Consider the following 21,393-nt stretch of genomic DNA (forward strand, 5'->3'; position numbering starts at 1 on the left):
GTCTACCCTTCTGCTAACATTGAGGAGCTGTGGAAGAATGTACAGATGGCACCACAAAGAGCTAAAATAGATAGCTGCATGTTTCGAGCCAGTGTTCTCTATTTAGCCTAGTCCTAAATTTCATTTTTAAACTGCTGGCATTTAAGAGAATAATGGGACATTTTTCATACTAATGTTCACTGATGATATGGTCAATTGTAGGTGGTGTTTGACTCTGAATGCCATCCCAGAATGATGCTATTACACATACATGTCTTAAGACTGCCTGTTGAACAAAAATGTAGAAAAGCTAATTTGGCTGAAGTTTTATACTCACTTATCTAGGAATTAATCCTGTTGAATTCATTGGCTTTACTTCTGTGTAGATGTGCATAAGATTGGACTGGCAGCTATGAATAAGAGAAAGAAATTAGGACATAGACTGATTTGTCAGACAGTAGAAGAATATTGATTTCTTTGTTGAACTGTTACCATGATTATAGAAACACTGTTATGGAAGTAACAAGTAGGCCAAAAGATTTCACTTATGAACCTTTGTATATGTTTCTTCCCTCCTAGGGTCCACCTTCATTTGCAACACCCACATCATCCCAGTGAAAAATCAAGATGGAGTGGCTCTGATGTTTATTATTAGTTTTGAATATGTAACGGATGAGGATAATATAGAGTGTCCAGAGAAACTCAACCAGATATTGTCAGCCAAAGTCGCAAACCGTAAGTGCATATATAATGGAAGGAAGGAGGAATCTAATGATGTGTTCTGTTTGTAGAAGTCTGATCCTCAATACATTCCTTGGAAAATCCCCAAATCCACATTATGATAACAGACTGGGCAACTCAAAGGTACCCCAACCAATCTGCAAACTTTTTGAGCCCTCCAGTATTGTTCATCAGTCGAGACAGTAAACAAAATAAATGATGGAGAAGTATTTGATGCTGGATGGAGGGATCTTGATTCATTTTTAATGTCCTCAGTTGAAAAAAAACCTGGCTCACTGCCTTGAAACGGAAACACTAAATGACAGATATTAAAGAATGGCATTCATCTTTAATACATTGGCTGTGCTCACACAAGATTTCAAGTCAGAAATCCTACTGTAAATGAGGTACATCTGATGTATACAGTCCTTTTGCACCTACATCTGTTCTCCCTTCATGCAAACCAATTTTCACCTTCTCATTGGTCCAAATGTCAACAATGTCCCATCACAGCTGCCATTTGGAATGACTGGAAGTCACATGGCATCACTCCTGTTACTTTTGGGACCTTTGGGGGTAAAGGTACTTGCTGTTGTAGAGCTCCTGGAGAAGCATTTGATTTAATTTTGAACATATTTTGTGTCTTCTTTCAGCTAAAAGATGTAATTTTTAACCAAAAAAATAAAAAAAACAATAGGGGAGTGTTATAGGGAGTGTCCATAGATCCCACAAGGACCATACCAGACCCCCCCCCCTAGGGCCACATGGAGCCCAAAGGCTTCAGTATTCCCATTGCTAATTTAAATAAACCAGAGAATAATATCTTAGCATGATGTTCAAACCCAGGATCATGGCTAATTGCAGACAAACATACCAGGATTGCAAAGTGCCTGAAAATGCTGGTTTAAAGTTGGTTTACAATCATTGCTTGTTTTTGGTGCGGTGAACCATATTCTGATTCACATGTCACCCAAAACCTTCCTTGCCTAGTTGCTTGCCTAGTTTCCTCATAAGAAGAGATGAACAAACAAGAGAACACAATCCACATCTTCTCAGTGTGGTTTAAGAAGCCAGGATTCTTGTCATAAAGAAACAGAGGCAGTAGATGACTTGTTGCCACAAGCTGGTCCTTCATTGACATAGAAATATGAGTTGCTGAAAATATATGAAAACAGACTGTTTATATGAGTTGAATGTGTCCCACACATCACAAGTAAGCACAGTGTGGAGCCATACAGACCCATGTGCTAGTGGACTCTGCTTTCTTTGAGGTATTTAAACTAGGTTAGTTGGTCCAACTCCCAGGAATTCTTTAGCTATGCATTACTTCATGGTAAGGGGTTGGACTCAGTGGCTCTTGGAGCTCCTTCCATTTTTTTTAATTCTAAATTCCTTCTGATAGGGAACTTCCCCTCAGACTTTATGTGGTGTCCCTGGAGGGGAGATGCAACCCCAGGAGGAGTCTTTGGGAAGTCACTGCCACTAGAATAGCAAAATTCAATAGTTAGCCGTGAATAGATTAATGGCTGTGTTGTTTTGGATGCTGATCACAATATCCTGCATGTTAAAAATGAGCATGATGAACTTCTTAGTTTTCAACCATTCTTCTACATACTGTTCTTATCAAATATACAAATGAAAGGGTTTTGTCTGACCTGCATTTGAAAAGCTCCTTCATGTATGTAGAGTATGTTGCAAAAAGGAGCATTTCACTGCTACAGCTTCTCGTGAGGACCTAATTTAATTTCTGTGCTGGGCCTTACAAATAATACAGATATATTTGCATCTTTTGTGCTTTTACTCCCTTTTACTAAAGGAAAGAGTGCCTTTGCATGGCTATAGCTACAAAATGTGATTCATAGCTAAAGGCAAAGAGCTCATAGAAATCCAATTTTAAACTTGTGCACACAAGTATCCATATCAAGACATGTAAGTGTTTATCCAATTAGGAGACAAAACCATATAAACTGAGATTTGTGGGGGTGGGGTTATTTTTTTAAAAAAAATATACAGGGGCAGTAAACTGCTTGCAGATATTTTAATGGCATAATAAAAGGCTAAATTTCTTAAATTACTTGTGAATTATTTGCTCATCTCTGCTCCTAAGCTATTAGCTTTAACTAAGGCTATTAGGCTCTGAAAAAGCAGTATAAACTAAGAAGTGAAGCTCAACTATTTATCTGTTTCATAGCAGATCTGAGACTGAAGAGGCATCTTGGCTTAGACCAGTGCCATTGAAATCAATGGAACTTCAGTTAGCCATGACTAACTTGTCCCATCCTTTGAAGAAGTCAATATAAAACATGACTGCACTTGACACAAAATCCATTGGTCTGTGGCAAGGAATGATTTCCAAGCAAGCAAGGATTGGGGGAGGGGGAGCTTTAAATTAAAAATGTTATATTACATTTATTGGAAAATTATGCTTAATTGTGACTTCTTTTATTTTTCCCTTTGGGTTCCCTCGGTTTAGACATGTTTGTGTAAGCCGGGCTGCTCAAAAAGGGGTTTTATACAATGTGTTCTTGCACACTCAAGCAGAAAATAAGTGCTAACTGTTCTTAAGGGAGCAGATGCCTTCATTGCAGACCAACGTTAGTGAATAAAAATGTGCCTTAGCATCTTAGCTGTAATGATCCTGTAAGACCACTGGGACTATATTAAAGGAAAAGTTAACTAACATATTCTGGGCAAAGGGAGAAGGTGGAGAGAACCAATGGGCCAAGATAGCCAGAGGAGCTTTGCTAGCTACTCAGGAGAGGGGTGGGAGAGGTTAGGAAGAGAAGAGAGACAGTTAACTGATCCAGAAGAGAAGGAAAGGAATCCCAGATAAAAGACTGAAGGGCTGAGCTGAATTTTTCCGGTTTTTTGAAAGGGATTGGTGGACTAAGGATGGCAACCAGTGGAGTTGTACAACGATTTGTTATATATCTTGACATAGTAACCTTGGGTATTACACTCACAAGCGGAAGGGAGATATGAGGAAAACCCCTGGGATTTAAGCCAGTTGAGTTTATTGAGTATAACTTCTTATAATATTTTCCTAAATTTACATCTATGGTTTTTAGGTTATTAAAGAGTTTCCAGTTATAAAAAGCCTACACTCTTCCTTTAGGGAAAAGTGGGGGACTTGGGTCACACATCTCCATGACAAGAAACCTAGAAACCCTGTCTTGTTTCCCCAGGAAAGATAAAGGAGAGGGAGAAAGTGTTGAGCTGTTACATCCTCAGGATCCTAAAGAAAGGCTTAATGGCAGCACAACTGTTACCAGTAGCATTTCTCTCCACTGGAAACAGGAGAAAAATCTGGGTAGAGACCACCCACACAGTGGACCACAGTGGACCATTTTTCACCACATTAGCTCTTCATTCCAGTGGATCAGATTCTGCCATGAAGATCTTGGACATTTAGCAGGACAGCTTTTAAGTAGACTTAGGCACGTTACAGACTGCCCGTTTGGGGCGGCCTGTAAGCGGCCCTTTCCCTGCTGTATCGGGGCCTCAGCTGCCACAATGGCAGCCTCCGAGGGCCCGATCCGCCGCTTTCCAGGCCGCGGTGAAGTGGCAAAAGGCCGCTTCCCTGCGGCCTGGAAAGGGGTGTCCTTGGGGCTTCAAGCCCCAAGGACACCCGGCGACGGCAGGGAGGAGGAGAAACCTTTCTCCTCTGCATCGCTGGCGCAGCCGTCTAAAGGCTGCGCCAGCAACGCAAACCTCAGAAGGAGCTCCGTTTCGGAGCTCCTTCTCGCGCCATGGAAAAGGCGCTCTAGGCGCCCTCACGCAGCATGACGACATCATGTCCACGCCGCCTCGTTTCGAGGCGGTGCGTTTGTGACATCGTAATGGCGGCCCCCGTATGGAACAGGCGCCGCCATTTTGTACGGACTGGGTCCGTACTAGGGTTAGGGGCGTCAGGAAGTGACGCCCCTTTCTAACCCTAGTACGTCCCCAGGACGTACTTTTATGCCCATTTGTAATGGGCCTTACTCAACAGTGTAAAGATAAAATTTGAAGTGCTTGTGCTCATCATGACAGCACTCATTCCAACATCTCCAAGGGGAGTCCCAAATGCAGCTGACTCTGGTGATCCATATATAACAGACCTGTTGTAATGGCTTTAATTTCCACCAAAAGCAGGAGTAAGCCACCTCAAAATACAGTGCTCGTCCCATACACAGGCTTGCCATCAGTGGCTTTAAGCTTACACGGACGGCAAGCCCTGGATGTAAGAAGGGCATGTTCGGCCATTGAAACAAATGGGACTTGAGGTCCTGCAGTTTTTTCCATATGTTGGAAAGGGGGAGGTCTGGAATGGATCCCCAAAATATACAAAGGGCCCACTGTACTTTGTATTGCAAAAGAGATAGTTCACAAAAATGTATTGCTGCTGGGGGAGGGATGGAATGACTTCCCTCTAGGTATCGTGAAAGTTACAGCAATGCTCAGAGGCAGCAGGGAAGGCTGAAGAGAGTAGCACCATCTCTACAAAACAAGACATCCTGACATTTTGATTCTGTGAATACTGATTGCATTGCATGAAAAAATTTATTCTCCCCCACCATTACTTTCAGAGAATGGGGATGTTTCCATAGCTTGGAAATATTAGCTTTTTGAATTACTACTCATAGAAGGACTCATTATCATGTGAAATCATTGATTTTGAGGCTCAGATTAAGCCGTAGTTCTCTTGATTAACATTTATGCCACAGTATTTCATGGTGTCCATGATTTGTGTGTGTGTATGAAAATGGCAGTTTCACCATTCTGCTTACTGAGGCAGGTCCCTGTTGTGTGACTTATCTAAAAGCCTCTGCTTAAAGAACCAAGGAATTTGTAATAACAGAAAGCATGTTATGCAATCTGATGTCCTCATCAGTGAAGCTTAAAACTGGACAACAGCAGCTTTAAGTCATAGATGAAAAGCGATATTACTAATAGAAAATCTTTCAACCAAGGTACTCAGTCTAAAAACATCCGCTTGTATTATCCATTATTCAGGTGCTTCTGATTTCTCCCCAGTGTTATACAGTACAACATACTTTTTTTCCAGCATTGTGCATATATAACATGGTTTGAACTCAATCTAGATAAGTAAATCTACATTATTTTGGGCAACAAGTAATGTGTGTTTACTTAAAAACAAGCCCAGTGGAATTCAGTGGTGCTTATTTCCAAGTATGTGTAGCCAACACTGTGCTAATATGTGAAGCACACTGGTATTTGCACTGATTTCTATATTTCTAAATTGTTTCATTAGACATTCCTGTGTCTGCTCCAGTTCATCGACACCAGCTATTACTATGTCCTTCTTTTGTAGAATTCTTCTTTTTAAGGGTACAGTTTCTGCTACAGGAAGACCTAAGCCAAAAATGACAAACGCTTTATGCTCATCAAAAAGGGTGGGGCTAGGTCTCTAGAATTTTAAAATTTTATTTTCTCAGAATAAGCAACAGATCACTATGCTGTTTTTGTTCTTGTTAGCTGCCTTGGAGTCAACCTGTACTCATGGCAACCCTGTGAATGAGCCATCTCTAAGCTCCCCCCACCTCTCTGTTCAAGTCCTGTAGGCTCAGGCCCATGGTCTCACTCACTGAGTCTACCCATTTGACATGCGGACTTCCTCTCTTTCTACTGCACTCCACCTTCCCCAACATCATTGTCTTTTCTAATGAGTCATGCATTCTCATGATGTGACCAAAGTATGACAGCCTTAATTTATTCATCTTGGCTTCCTGGGACAGTTCAGGCTTGATCTGTTCTAGGACCCACTTGTTTATCTTTTTTGGCTAACAGTGGTATCCTCAGCACTCTTTTCCAGCACCGCATCATAAATGAATTAATTTTCTTCCTATCTCCCTTATTCACTGACCAGTTTTCACAACCGTACATGATAATGAGAAATATAATGGCTTGGACAATTCTAACTTTAGTGTTCAGCTGCATATCTTTACACTTAGGATTTTGCTTAGTTCTTTCAGAATTACCCTTCCTATTCCTAATTTTTTTCCAATTTCTTGACTGCAGTCTCCATTCTGATCAATATTTGATCCAAAGTATGGGAAATCATTTAACTATTTTGATTTCCTCATTTTCTAGGTTGAATTTATGCAAATCCTCCATGGCCATTATTTTTCTTTTCTTTATGTTTAACATTAGGCCTGCCATTGTACTTTCTTCTTTGACTTTCTTTAGTGATTGTTCCAAATCTATGGCGGGTTACAGACTGCCATAAGGGACGTCCTTAGGACGTCCCATTTTGAAAAAGGGGCGTCTCTTCCAGACGCCCCTAACCCTATCACGGATAGAGTCCGTGACAAATGGCGGCGGCTGTTCCACACGGCCACCGCCATATTGACATAGCAGATGCTGTGCGTCCGCACGTCGCACCCCAGAAGTGACACTGCAAGTGCGTGACTAGCACCTCGCGGCGTCCTTTCCGGGGCCCAGGAAGGAGCGCTATTTCCGTGCTCCTTCCTCGGAGCGTCCGGGAGCCGCGTGGTTTAAAGGCTGCGGTTCCCGGACGCTGCAAGCGGAGGCGGAGCCAGACCGCCACTTCTCAGCAGTATGTAACTCGCCAAAGATTCTTTCCACTAGTAGTATGGTGTCATCTGCATATCTTAGATTGTTGGTGTTATTTCCTCCTATCTTTACTTCTTGTTCTGAGTCTAAACCTACTATTCATATGATATTTTCTGCATACAAGTTGAACAGATAGGGTGATAAAACGCAGCCTAGTCTGACCCCTTTGCCAATTGGGAGCCATTCTGTTTCTCCCTATTCAGTTCTTACAATAGCCTCTTGTACTAAATAAAGATTCTCAGGATGATTAAATGTTGTGGAACTCCCATTTCTTTGAGAGCATTCCATAGCACTAGAAAGGGAAGGTATGGTAGAAGTGGAGGGCGGGGTGGGGGGGGGGAGAGAAATTGGAACCTTGCTGGTGGTGGCTGCAGGCATTGGGTTCAAAGGGAATAACTATGGGAATGAGGAGGATACAAAGTCTGACAAAGCAGAAGAATGTACAGTGTTGTTTGTGACTGGCTGGGATGCAGAGGGAGGGGAGGAGAGGACAGAAAATGGATCCTCCCTGGTGGTGGCTACAAACATCAAATTCAAAGGGAAGGCCTTTAGAAATGGAGAGGATGCAGAGTTTGGTAAAACAGGAGAATGTATGGTGTTGCTTTTGACTGGCTGGGATGGAGGGGAGGGGAAGAAGAGAGAATGGAGCCTGTGTTGGTAACTGCTAACATCCAATTGAAAGTGGAAGTACTTTAATAATAATAAATAATAATAATTTGTTTTATTTATATACTGCTATTCCAAAGATCATAGCAGTGAACAGTAAGTAAGCTAATTAAACTTTAGAAATGAGAAGGAGGCTATGTGTTTCAAAAAATTGCAAAGGGGGTTATGGGTGGTGCTCTTGGTGGGAGAGGACTCTTTATCATTCATGAGCATGTTTGTGAGGGCGAACATATTCACAGTTTTTTCCACATGTACTGGGATCCTCTGCCCCTAACCCCCACAAATGTGGAGGAGTGACTGTATTGATTGTGAATAATAATAATAATAATAATAATGCATGACAGAATCAGTAATGCCAGATCATTTGTCCCAAATGACAGTCCATCTAAAGATGTTCATTAATTGAGTTAGAGTATATCCATATTACACAGTAAGAGCAGCTTGTTGGCACTTTGAGTGTCATGGCTCCATCCTATGAAATATGGGATTTATAGTTTGATGAGGAACTTGGCTTTCTCTGTTGCTAGGGGGCTGTAGTGTTCTAGTGCAGGAGAATGTCTACTAAAGCTGTCTAGCAAGAATTCCAAATACTTCATCATACTGCAGATACTTAGATCTGCAAGGATGGGATTATATCAGTTAAAGTGCTATTAAACTCTGCAACTGTGTTGTCCAGTAATGGATAGGCAATTAGTTCATTCCTTGGCTTGTTTGAACATTCCTATCTCTTATTTTTATTAGGCATTTCCAAGGCAGTTTAGAAAACCTAACTAAAATAACAATATAAAATAAGCCAGTCACAAAAATTAAAAAAAAAATCACAGGAAGAGCAGCACAACTGTCATCAACTAGCTGGACAATTAAAAACATTGTGTTTCTCAGTGGATACTTACTGAAATGAAGTATTGCATCTGCAAAAGCCTTGTCCCAAGTAGAGATGGATGTCAATGTTGTTTGGTGTGTTTTTTTAAAAAAATTAAAATTATATAGGTGAAACTGAAACTGAGGATCATTTCACACTACACAGTTATAGCACTTTGAATTTATAGCACTTTCAACTATGATGGCAACATCCCATGAAATCCTGGGATTTCCAGTTTAGGACTGAAAAACATCAGCCAGGGAGCTCCTCTGGGGCCTCTGACCGTATTACAAATGCCAGGATTCCATAGTAAGCAGTCAAGGCAGTCAAAATGGAAGCAGAGTGCTATAACTGTGTAGCATAAAGGGGCACTGACATATTAATCCGTTTATTATTCTTGGGTGTGTTTTATTCCTGGAAGTGGGGGAGGTTAATAGAAATAAGTGAAAGAGTAGGCATTTCTAGAAAGCTAGCTGACAGCCTAACTATGACAACCTTCTCTGTCAGTTTCTGGATCTGCCTCAAAGCAATTACAGTGTTGTGGGGGTTTTTTCGTTAGAGTCCAAGCACTGTAAAATTCACATGGAATCAAAAAGTTACTGAGTGGAAAAGCATTGTCAGCACTTTGAAAGTGCTCTAGAAGAAACTGTCATATTGATCAGCAAATCTCCAGCAGTGTCAGTATGTGGGGCAATACATCATTATGTGGGGTTTTTTTTTACTTCCAGAATAATCAGGGTTTAACCTATGGAGCTTTTCTTTTATTTGAATTATGAGGGTGATGTGTGTATTGAATGGAATGTGAATACACACATACAGACTCACATATGTGTGTGTAGGTGTGTGTAGAGAGAGAAGGAAAATAAATGTGGAAAGTGGGGAGAAATACATAGGATATGAACACAGGCAAAACATACACATTCATGAATGTTGACTTTATGTCCAAAACCATATTTACCTGGAGTTAACATGCATAGAATACCCCATGTATATCCAAGCTTGCAGTAGAAGACCTTTAAATAAAGTAAAAGCAAAAAGTCCAACCACATTGACCACGAATTAAGTTCAAAGTAGCAGAAATATAATTTAAAAGTACAGCTGTATCAACAAGGATCAAACATTATTTTAATTCCAAATTAGTATTTAATAATCCAGACAGACATACTAGACCTTTGGAGGAGATGAGCACCCAAATCATACACACTAGTACACCAGAGAGAAGCACCACCACTCCAGAGAAGAGGGGTCTGTAGCTATTTCCATTATCCACTTGCTGTGGCCTCTCTTTTCTAAGAATGCCTGCTTGCTGAGAAGATCATCTACATACCTGCAGAAGATCATCTACATACCTCCCCAGGTACTTAGCCAGCAGCTGGTTAACCAACATTGCCATCATCTGCTCCGCTACCTGAAAAGAGAGATAATAGGTTGCCTGGGTAGGAATTCTATTCCCAGGGAGGACACCACCCTTTAATAAGTAGGGCATTAATAAATAGTGTGAGATATGGAGTGAGAACACAGAGCTATCAACATGAGAGAGGAGAGAGCCACAGAGTGTTGATTGCCCCTAAACTGACCCCCATCTCAAATACTCTGGAAGGCCTTGGAAGTAGGCTCCTGGGTGGAAAATGTTGCTGCTTGATGCCAGGTCAGTAAATGGAAATTATCCAGGACCCTTGATCCTTGGATCCTTGAAATGATCCTTGGATGAGCATTCCAACCTGGCTTGTATTACAGACATCTGGTTGGATGAAGATGGGGCAGGAGGTGGGGTTACCTTTCCCAGCTTTTCCCAACTGGGTTCTCCAGGGATCAGCAGACAAGGCCTGGGGGCAGGAAGGTGGTGTTGCAGTGGTCTATCAGGATTCTATCTCTCTCACCAGATGCCAGTCTCACAGCCTGCTGTATTTAGAATCATAGAATCATAGAGTTGGAAGAGATCACAAGGACCATCCCACCCAACCCCTTGCCATGCAGGAATACACAATTGAAATGTTACAGAAATCAATATTAATAAACCAGTTTAAATGATGGGTTCTTGAACAGAACAGCAAACAAGCAAGGAAGACCCAGTTTAGTAAAGAAAACAATTTATTTTGCTAGCAAGATCTCAGTCTAGGATTTGGATCCTGATTAACCCCTGAGATAAAGAATAAAAGTAAAGTCCTCCTTTTTATAGACATCTTAACAAAGACTTTCTGTGACAAAATTCTATTGGATGTAAACAGTTTTAAACATACAAAAATTCATTCAATCAGGACAAAGAATTCTGAATACATCAAAATCTCATTACTTATGCACTAGCAACCTATGCCACATTCCAAGCTTTTCTCTTATCAAAGGCCTCTCACCAAATATCACGCATCAACCCTGGCCTTGCACTCAGTAGTCTACACATTCCATGCAAATCCTTTATCAACATACATTATTCTGACTCAAAGCAGACATCCTGCACCAGCATTTATGCTTCAAAATATGTCACGTCAACTTTTTTATCCATCTTGTTAAAATTTCTACTTCAGCAAACTTTTACTATGATTAAGTTCACCCTTTTTGGCAATAATTGTTTGGGTCCTTGTTTTTTCCCCTTTTTGTAGATGAGGACATTTGCCTTACTCCAGTCTGCTAGGACTTCTCCTTTTTCCAGAATTCTCCAAGATTATTGCCAGTAGTTCTGAGATTACTTCTTCTAGTACTTTTACTGCCCTTGGATGATGTTCAACAGGCCCTCAAGACTTGAATTTGTTTGGAGTAGCTAGATATTCATGTACTATCTGTTTACCTATTCTCTGCTGCATTTCCAGAACTGCATCTTCTGCGCAATTTTTCCCAGGTTGAGCACTGTTCTTTTCAGAGAGGATTGAGGCAAAGAAGGTGTTGAGTAGTTCTGCCTTTTCCTTGTTCCCTGTTACCATTTCACCATCTCTCCATGCAGCAGTCCTACCATTTTATTGTTTTTTCTTTTGCTATGGACATAACCAGAAAAGCCTGTCCTAGCTATTTGTCCAGATCTCCAAGGGAGAGAAGATCTGCTGGACTTTCCCCCTTCCCCACTGCCATTCCCTTCTCTTTTTGTGTCTTGTCTTTTTAGATTGTAAACCTGAGGGCAGGGAAATGTCTAATTAACAATTTGTAAGCCGCTCTTATAGCCTTTTGGCTGAAGAGCAGGGTATTAATAATAATAATAATAATAATAATGAATTCCTCTTTGGTGATTGCTTCCCTTTGCCATTTCTTATACATATCCCATTTAAAACTTAACTTAGGAGCTATACATACAGCCCCTAAGGGATGACATGATGCTGCCCCTTTCCTAGCTGGATAAGGATTGTGGCAACCTCATGCTGTGGCCCCCATCCGGTCTTTCAAGGGTGCAAAAAGGAGCCACAAAAAGTGGCTCTTTTGGTGCCCTCAAAAGGGTGCAATAGCCACGTTGCCACAGCTATAGAGCACTCCTTTGGTGCTGTGTCATATGGATGCAGTGCTGGAGGAGCGCCATGGCACCGTGTGCCATGTGGAGTGCGGTGTGGCATCAGAATGCCCTGGGGGACAAAGTCAGGCATGCATCGTGGGGACGCTACAACCCGACTCTGCCCCCATGCCGGTCTTAATGGCCAGGGTGTACACTGTCTCATTTGAAAGCTCTTTAGTCATGCATCCTGATTTTTTGAAACCTCCCCCATTTTTTTTCCTAGAATCAGAATTGTAGAGTTGGAAGAGACCACAAGGGCCATCCAGTCCAACCTCCTGCCATGCAGGTACTCTCTATCAAAGCATCCCCAACAGATGGCCATCCAGCCTCTGTTTAAAGACCTCCAAGGAAGGAGACTCCACCACACTCTGAGGGAATGTGTTCCACTGTCGAACAGCCCTTACTGTCAGGAAGTTCCTCTTAATGTTGAGGTGGAATCTCTCATCTCCTTGTTGGAACTGTTTGAAATTGTGCCTTTATTATTTCACTTTTAAGAAACTCTCATCCATCACGAGCACCCTTCCTTTTAGTATTCCTAACTATAAGATCACATCCAGTATTTCTCTAAGTTTACTCAAATCAGCTTTCTTACAGTAGAATGTGTGTTTGATAACACTTGGCTTCCCATTTGTGCTGTATAACAAACTCCAAGAGAACATAGTTGATCCAACGTAAGTATTCCACCCCATTAACCAAGGCATCACTGTTGGTTAGGACCATATTTAAAGTAGCTGAATCCTTTGTTGCCTCTTCCACCTTCTGGACAATGAAATTGTCTGCAAGTCAAGTGATGAATTTGTTGGACCTTAATTTTTTAACAGAGTTTGACTTCCAGCAAATATCAAGATAATTGAAATCTCTCATCTCTCCTTTCTGAACTGTGTGGTCATCTAGTCAGGAAGGCATCATTCAAGTCCTTAGTCTGGCTTGGGAGTTTTCAGTAGGCCCTCACAATGACATCACTGTTGTTCTCCTGCCCTCACTAATTTTTAGACAGATGCTCAACCTGGGTACCAGGATTTAAGTCATCGATCTTAAACCATGGTGTAACCATCCTTGACATATAATGCTGCTTTCCTCCTTTCCTGTTTGATCTATTTCTCTGATATAGGTTATACCAATAATGAGAGTCATCCCATCAGGTTTCAGTGATACTTATATTATATTATATTATATTTTTATATTATAATATATTAATTACAGCATGTTATATTTACTGTATTAAGAGTTCAGGTTCATTTCCCAAGTTCTGTTCATTATTGTAGTGACAACTAAGACCATGGGCCCCACCTCCTTAGTTTTTCCCTCCCACTGTTGAGTTATTTTACTATTCACCCAGTTCCCGCTGTAACATTTGGGCTATTATCTCCAGCATTTCATGAACCTTTGCCCTTCTTCCCCTATATACCTCAGTTTAAAGCCCTCCTGATCAGGTTTGTGATACTCTTATCAAAAACATTCCTGCCAACTGATGTGAGGTGCAAGCCATCACTTGCCAGAAAGTCATCTTCATGAATTTGCAGACTGTGGTCTAAGAAGCCAAATTATTCATGGTGGCACCATCTGCAGGGCCAGTTGTTTACCTCTACTATTCTTCTCTCCCTTTCTGGGATGTGTCCTTCAACTGGAAGGAGAGAGATCCATCGATATGATCCTGTCCTTTCATTAAAGTCATCCATAATAATAGGGAAGCCATAAGGGAATTCAGCCATCTGTTCTGAGTAACAGCATTCAGCCTTAAACCAAGCTGACATAGCATCATCTCTACAGGCTATTAGAGTAAAATACACATTGAATAAAAGTAAGGTCAAATTAGATGACAATAATTTCAAGACCAGGGTCAATATGGAAGAGTCATAGTACAGCATCAATAATCTCCTATCTACTCAGAAAAAAAAGTTCTGGGTTTTGCCAAGAGAAGATCAAATTCTCATTGCCCCCAGGGAATAATGGAATTGAAAAGATGAATTCATATACATATCATGAATTTATACACATACATGAAGCTACGTTATATACTGTATTATATATTATAAACTACATATTACATATAACTATATGTTGTACATAATTATATTAATATATTAAAATTATGTATATTAAAATATATGAAATCTAAAGTGGAACAAAATGTTGGAATAATAAACCACTTCTTCTTCATTTGTTGTTGTGTGCCTTCAAGTCATTTCCAACTTATGGCAATCTAAGGCTGTCACAGGGTTTTCTGGGGCTATGAGTGTGTGACTTGCTCTACGGTGGCAATTTTTTTCCAGCTGGTATCCAGGTTTTTAAAATTAAAAATATCCCACAGATACGAGGTCACAATTTGGTTTACTCTCACTAAGACTCTCTTGAAGGAATCCAATCTCTTTTTCTTAAATTAATATTTGGTGGATCTGCTCTTTACTTAGAGTCTGGCTTAAATTCCCTAAAATGCCTGGCATGGACTTACTCTATCCATTTTTGGCTCCACATACATTAATTGTATCCTCAGAGAAACTGAAAGCCAACAAGTCGAGTTTATAAATGTGTAGTGGAAAGCACTGCATTTGATGTTAATGCAGTTAGTGGTGTGAATGGAACAAAGTGTTATATTGCCCTGGTCAAATTAGCAAATAGGAAATGGCCCTAGCTTCAATATCTAAAACCTCTTTAGACCTAATGCTACAGTTGGTCTAGCAAAAATGAATGTTTTGCTGTACTGGATGCATTATGCCTTTATAGAAAGCAGCTGCTTACTTCAGCTAAATGTTGGCAACGTAATACAGATAATACTTCCTTGTGGCACATGAGGTATGTTCAGTGATTACTCCTTTTTGGTTGGCTGATGTATCAGTGTACTCATTTTGTATTAGAAAAACCTCTGGTATTTCCAGATGCACATTGCATGTGTTCTTGTAAATTAAGTTCATCTGATATGAAATTTAACTAAAAATCAACATTTTTGTTTCCTGAATGCTTTTACTGTTGTAAAAAGACTTGTATTCCAAGGTTGGAAAGATAAATATTCACCATTTGTAGTTCAAAGATTAGAGGATCTTATTGCTTTAGGTAAACATAAACAAACATTTTATAGATGTCAGCTTCAAGAAAAGTCATTTTTAGAAATATGAAGCCTTACCACATATCTCCTCTATACCTCATTAATCTGCTCTAGCCATTTATGGTAGGGATACTGAATTGTATTGCAACTTGCTGCTTTTCTGTAGTAATTTTGCTATTAGCATGCTCCACAGTACCAATGTCATAGCCTCCTCCCCTATCCACCTCAGGCTTCACATTCGGTCCTTCTTCTTGCTGCCATGGCATCATGGTGGAAAGATGTCATGCTTTTGTGAGACCTTTTCTCATGAGTGGTTCAACAGGAAGAGAAGGTGGCTATGCCACCCCCGCCATTTTTTCCCATCTTGTGTAGATGAAACTGTTTACTTTTGAACTTTTGATTTGAACTTATGTAGTGGGGTGTACTTTTGCATTTTAGCCATTTCCTTGCCCCCGCAATATTATCACACCTTTGCATTGTGGTGCCAACATAGTAGGTTGCTGTGAGAGTGAACTTTTCAGATCAAGCTCGAAGTAGTCTGTGGATTCCCTACACAAATCTCCTGGAGAATTCTGAGAAAGGAACTAGGTGGTTGTATCCCCAGCTACCCAGTAATGGAGTTCTCATGGAAGGAAGCAGGGTTGAAGTTCTGGAGTTGATATGATGGGGGGGGGGGCATCTGCACTTCAGAATTTATCACATCACCACTGGTTTTCTCCCATTATAGCTACATGATATGTCTGATATGTCTACTTCCATGATAAATATGGAACATGGTACTTTTTGTCTTATGTTAACAACCTGGTTTTAGGGGTACATAGTGAGAGTAATGTGAAACAGTGTTCTAGGTAGCAAAATGTCACATCACCTTATTTTGCCTCTTTTTATTATTTAATACAGGTTGAGTACTTGGGATGCAGTGGCTTAGTGGTTAAGATGCCAATTCTGACGATCAGAAGATCGGAAGGTTGGCAGTTCAAGGCCCGACTGCTGCATGATGGGGTGAGCTCCTGTCACTAGTCCCAGCTTCTGCCAACCTAGTTGTTCAAAAGCATGCAAATAAAGTAGATAAATACGTACCACTTTGGTGGGAAGGTAATAGCGTTCAGTGCAGTCATGCTGGCTCATGACCACCAGAGTAGTCCTCAGACAATGCTGGCCCTTTGGCTTAGTAACAGAGATGAGAACCACTCCCTGCAGTCAGTTATGGCTAGACATTCATTTACCTTCTTATCTTTTTTTTTTTTTTTTACAGGTTGAGTATCCCTTATCCTGAACTCCGAAATCCAAAATCCAAAACTTTTTGAGCCACATACCTGTACTGTATTTGTAAGGCTGGAGAGAGACACGAGGATCTGTGAAATGTGTGGATTCCTGTCAAGCACTATGCTTGGATTCCACCATTTCACAGAATTTGAGTCTCTCTCCAGCCTCGTTACTTCTCATTAGGTATATGCAAACACATGTATTCCTAAAATGAATTATACAACACTTCTGATCCCATGCATTTCAGACAAGGGATAAACATCCTGTACACATTTGGCCTGATAAATATTAATATAAAGATAGCTTTCCTTTGTAGCTTTACCCAAAGATAATGCTAAAACAATTAATCAAGGGATGCCAACATTCTAGAATTGAATGTCTCAGTTATTGGAAAGACAAAATTTGGAAAAGTTCTTTTTTTATATACAAAAAAAGTTCTGGGGGTGATTTTCCAGCATTCCTCTAAAAAATCAAGGCCCCATTTGTAGCTCTACATTGTACAATTTAGGTGTCTATATTTAACAAACATAAAAGTGAATATTAAGGGAGATGGATATGTTACAAAGCACACTTTCTAATTCATAAACTGTGTTCTAGCTGAATAATATATTTCATCATCAAGGACTACAGAGCAAAGGAACTTTAATACCTGAGGCTGGAGACCATCCTTGTAAGGTACAATTACAGAGGCTGTGTCCTATTTTACAGAGGACCATCCTCTTTGTGAAGGCCGCCTATGCTTGAAGTGCTATGTAGGCCACATCAGGTTAAAGGAAAATAACTATATTAAAAAGAGAGAACTCAGAGGCTTTGAAGTTGGCCATCAGTGGTCAGTATCTGATAGAAACCTGAGCAACACACAGGTTACCCGACCACAGTCTTACTTGTAGGGGTATAAATCTATCCTAATTTCACTCTTGAAGGAAGCAACAATTTTAGTAATTCTGTGCAAACTTTGCACATTACCTTTAGTTGAAAAGAGGGTTTTTCATGCAGAAAAAGCATTTTCTGCACAGAAAATAACATTAATGTATAGAAACATTGTGTTCTTGCACAGAAAATGTTGTTTACTGCATGAAAAGACCACATGTGAATTTTTCACAGAATAAGTCAGGAACTATGAAGATTCTCATCAGTCCAAGATTCTCCTCATGAAGATTTCCTGATATTCAATAAACAAGTTTTACAATAATTTTTCAAACATTTTTGAATATTGTTTCTCTCCCTACTTGCCTGTTGGGTAGAGATGGAATGTGCTTTTCTTCAAATAATAGCAATTCTTTCTAAATTTACATCTCTCCAAAAGAAATAGGTAGGCAGGGAGAAATGTATGCATATTTTATGCAAATATGTTCTCATTTCTCATCTTTGGTAAATGTATCAGTGGCCACCTCAGGTATAATGGACTAAGTCTAAAAGGGCAATTTGGAAAACGGAGTCTAGAACATTGGTCCCTATGAGGTGGTAGGACATCTCTAGGTTGGCCTGGCCTGATGTTGATACTAGAAATCCATTTACCTGACTAACCTTGAAGGTCCAGGACCTTCTTCAATGACCTTAGTGACTCTGAGCTGGAGAAATAAAAGAGAGACAGACAACTGTGTGGGTTCTGCTACAACTGGCAAAGGCCCTACTCAGCTCTGATGCTCATTTATCTTATAACCACTCAACATAAAATATTTCTTCTTCCCTACTGAATAATGGTTTATAGTTAGGTAGCTTCTGTCAGGTCATTCTAGTACCACTGACAGAAAGGAAAAAATGTTTGACTGCCTTGCAGAATTGCTTTGCTCATGGTTGATGCAGATGTAGAAGACATGTTGTGTTTGACTTCGGTGACAGTGCATTAAATTACATACTTTTGGTGTGGATCTCTATTTTTATGCTTTGTTGACATTTTTGAGCCATTTTTAATGTACGTATGTGTTTGTGTCTCATTTATGTATGCACCTTGTTTCACACATTTAAAGGCTAGCTGTAGAACACTGCTTAATCGTTACAGTCTTTATACAAGACTATTAACAGGACTGCTTTATTTTTATTTATTTTTTTAAAAAACTGAATGCTATCTGTAAATCCAGTTTACTTATATTTCAGATGGCAACAACCTTTCCAGAGGCTCTTCATCAGGTAATTCTGTTCACCAAAATGTTATTTGCACTACATCTGTTCCTTTTATTTTGGTGACTAGTCCAGCTTTTTAAATAGTTTCAAAACATTTACTGAACCCAGAACTGAAAGACACTTTTAAGAAGAATAAATACAATGATTTGCTGAAACCACCCAAAGCTAAGCAGAGAGAGGAGCATTTCCCCACTGCTTGTTATGGATGGCTTTGACATTTCATTATATTTATTGTTGGTGTATTCCTTCAAATAGTTTATAGCTTATGGCAATCCTAACACTATCCTAGGGTTTTCTGAGCGAGATTTATTCAGAGGAGATGTGCCAGTGTCTTCCTCTGAGGCTGAGAGAGTGTGACTTGCTTAAGGTCACTCAGTGGGTTTTTGTGGCTGAGCGTAGATTCAAACCCTGGTCTCCTTGTCATTTTATTTAGTCTTCTTAAAAGTAACTTTCCAAGCCTTGGTTGATCCTTATGAGATCTCACCTCCTCTGATCTGAAGGTTTACTTCATTATGCATAATAAATGATCCACCAAGCCAAATGCATTCACTATACCATGGACTACCAGATGCCTAATAACTTCACACAGTCCAAAACTCAGCAAAACTAAGATCTTTCTTCTGGTAAACAGATGGATAACTAGGTTTATCTGCTCATTGAGCTGCATTCAGTCTAGTGATCTCAGGGCTAGATTACTTGCTAAAGTGATAATTCCCCTCCCTTCTCCAGCAAGTCACACAACTTCACAGGATAACTTTCTGAGATGATACATGTCCTTGTCAAGTTAAATTGAAATTGATTGCCCATACTCATTGTCCATCAATTTCACTGTAATTTTTCTACATGGACTTGTGATACCCAAAAAGTTATTTTGTCCTTATCAAATATGATCTTGTGCTGAAATTAAAACTAATGTAGACTTCCCCTCACTTGAAGTCAAAAGGAAAGTGAAGAGCTTTGAATGGGTTAAAAATCACAAACTATTTCTGGCTGAGAAACCAAATCTGGTGTTTACACCCATTTCACTCTCCTCACTGATTTTGTATAATTTCTTGGGGCCCTTTTAATTCTCCAGACAGAGAATGCTCTTTAGCCACTATTTTCCAGTCCTAAATCATGTTCTTCCATTTTCTTATATCCCTTAAAAGTGAAGATAAATTAAAAAAATGGACCTACTTCTTCATTGCAGACAGTATAGTCAGGTGCCCATGGTAAGGACTTCTCCTTATCTCACCACTGTGGCAACAAATATGGGGACCTCCAGTTGTCCCACAGCTGCCAACTAGATGTCCTCATAGTTCATGTATGAGATGCTGTCTTCCTAAAATATCCACACCTAGACATTACCACTTTGAACCACTGCTGCCACCACAAATACCATGTGTCTGAACACAGCCAACAGCACTATTGTACCATCCCTAGAGGCACAGATGTATAACACAAACATAATTTACAAGTTTAGTATCCCTTATCCAAAAATACTCCAAAATCCAAAACTTTTTTTCTTGAGTGGCTGAGCAGTTTGACACTACTTTAACTACCATGACTCTATTCTACAGAATCCCAGAATTTGTAGTTTGGTGAGGTACCAGAGTTCTCTGAGAAATGAGGCTGAATATCTCACAAAGCTACAAATCTCAGGAATCCACTGAATGGAGCTTAAAGTGGTGTCATAGGGCCTTATTTCTGCAGTGCTGATACATCTGATGAGGAAGATTCTTTAACTCCAACTGAAGTTCATCTCTTCAGTGATAGACCCCCAGGGCAGCCAGTGGCAGTTCATGGGATAGATCAATATTAAGGCATCTTGCCAATTTTCTCTGACAGCTGTGGTTCATAGAGGGCATTTTCTTACAAAGAGATCCTGTCAGTTAATCAGGGGGCAAATGGAATGCAGTGACAAGGAAATTTAGATGGAGGTCTAAAGGAACAGTGATTTGTGACATTTTTCCTAAAACCATAATTTCAACAAGTCCCTGGAAGACTCAGTGTGCCATGTTGAGTAAGATGCTTGGATCGTTTTCTTTTGTTTTGTTGCTTCCCCCTCCCCTTCAGTTTACTCAATCAGTCCCAGTTGTGCCAGTGTGTTTCAAAAATGGGTTCAGTGCTATATGGCTTATGTTTCCCTATGTACCTCATTATGTCAGTATTTAAGTGAGTCCTTTGGGAACTACTACCTGTGGTTTTTGGTGACAGAAACACTAGATCACCTTTATATCTGTTGATCTGTATCTGTTGAGAATTAGTGGTATTGTTATTTCGGTGGTTGTTTCTGTTGTGTCCCTTCAACAGAACGTTTCCAGCTTATGGCAACCCTAAGGCAAACCTTTCATAGAGTTTTCTTGGTAAGATTAGTTCAGAAGAGGTTTGCCTTTCCTCTGAAGCTGAGAGTGTATGTCTCGCCCAAGGTCAGTGCATTTCCATGGTTGAGTGGGGATTTGAACCCTAGTCTTTCATAATCCAATGCTGAAACCACAACACCACACTGCTCTCATATGATTTTGGTTAGGCTAGGAAACTGTAATCAGATAATTTAAAACAAATATATCACATCAGATATAAAAAAATAAAATGGCTACTAACATGAAACATCAAGTAATATTAGTCTATGTAAGCAGCTAATATGTTTAACGACCTCCACATTATACAGACTAATGGTATTGCTACAGTTCATAACTGCTCCCC

At 40.1% G+C, this 21,393-nt stretch overlaps 1 protein-coding gene across 15 annotated transcripts in view; it reads left to right on the forward strand.

The window, feature by feature from the left end:
• The window catches only part of KCNH7 (potassium voltage-gated channel subfamily H member 7), a 418,649-nt gene that overhangs the window by 235,579 nt on the left and 161,677 nt on the right, over positions 1-21,393 (forward strand). For 10 of the 15 annotated variants that reach the window (XM_089519860.1, XM_089519863.1, XM_089519874.1 and 7 more), the window contains exons 3-4: positions 559-714; positions 18,682-18,714. In XM_089519860.1, coding sequence (XP_089375986.1) covers positions 559-714; positions 18,682-18,714 — 189 coding nt within the window. The remainder of the gene's footprint in view (positions 1-558; positions 715-18,681; positions 18,715-21,393) is intronic. The other 5 variants (XM_089519876.1, XM_089519866.1, XM_089519870.1 and 2 more) reach the window with 1 other exon arrangement.

This window comes from Sceloporus occidentalis, unplaced genomic scaffold, assembly GCF_023333645.1.
Source record: "Sceloporus occidentalis isolate IW3139 unplaced genomic scaffold, rSceOcc1.0.p SCAF_4, whole genome shotgun sequence".
Lineage (NCBI taxonomy): Eukaryota > Metazoa > Chordata > Lepidosauria > Squamata > Phrynosomatidae > Sceloporus > Sceloporus occidentalis.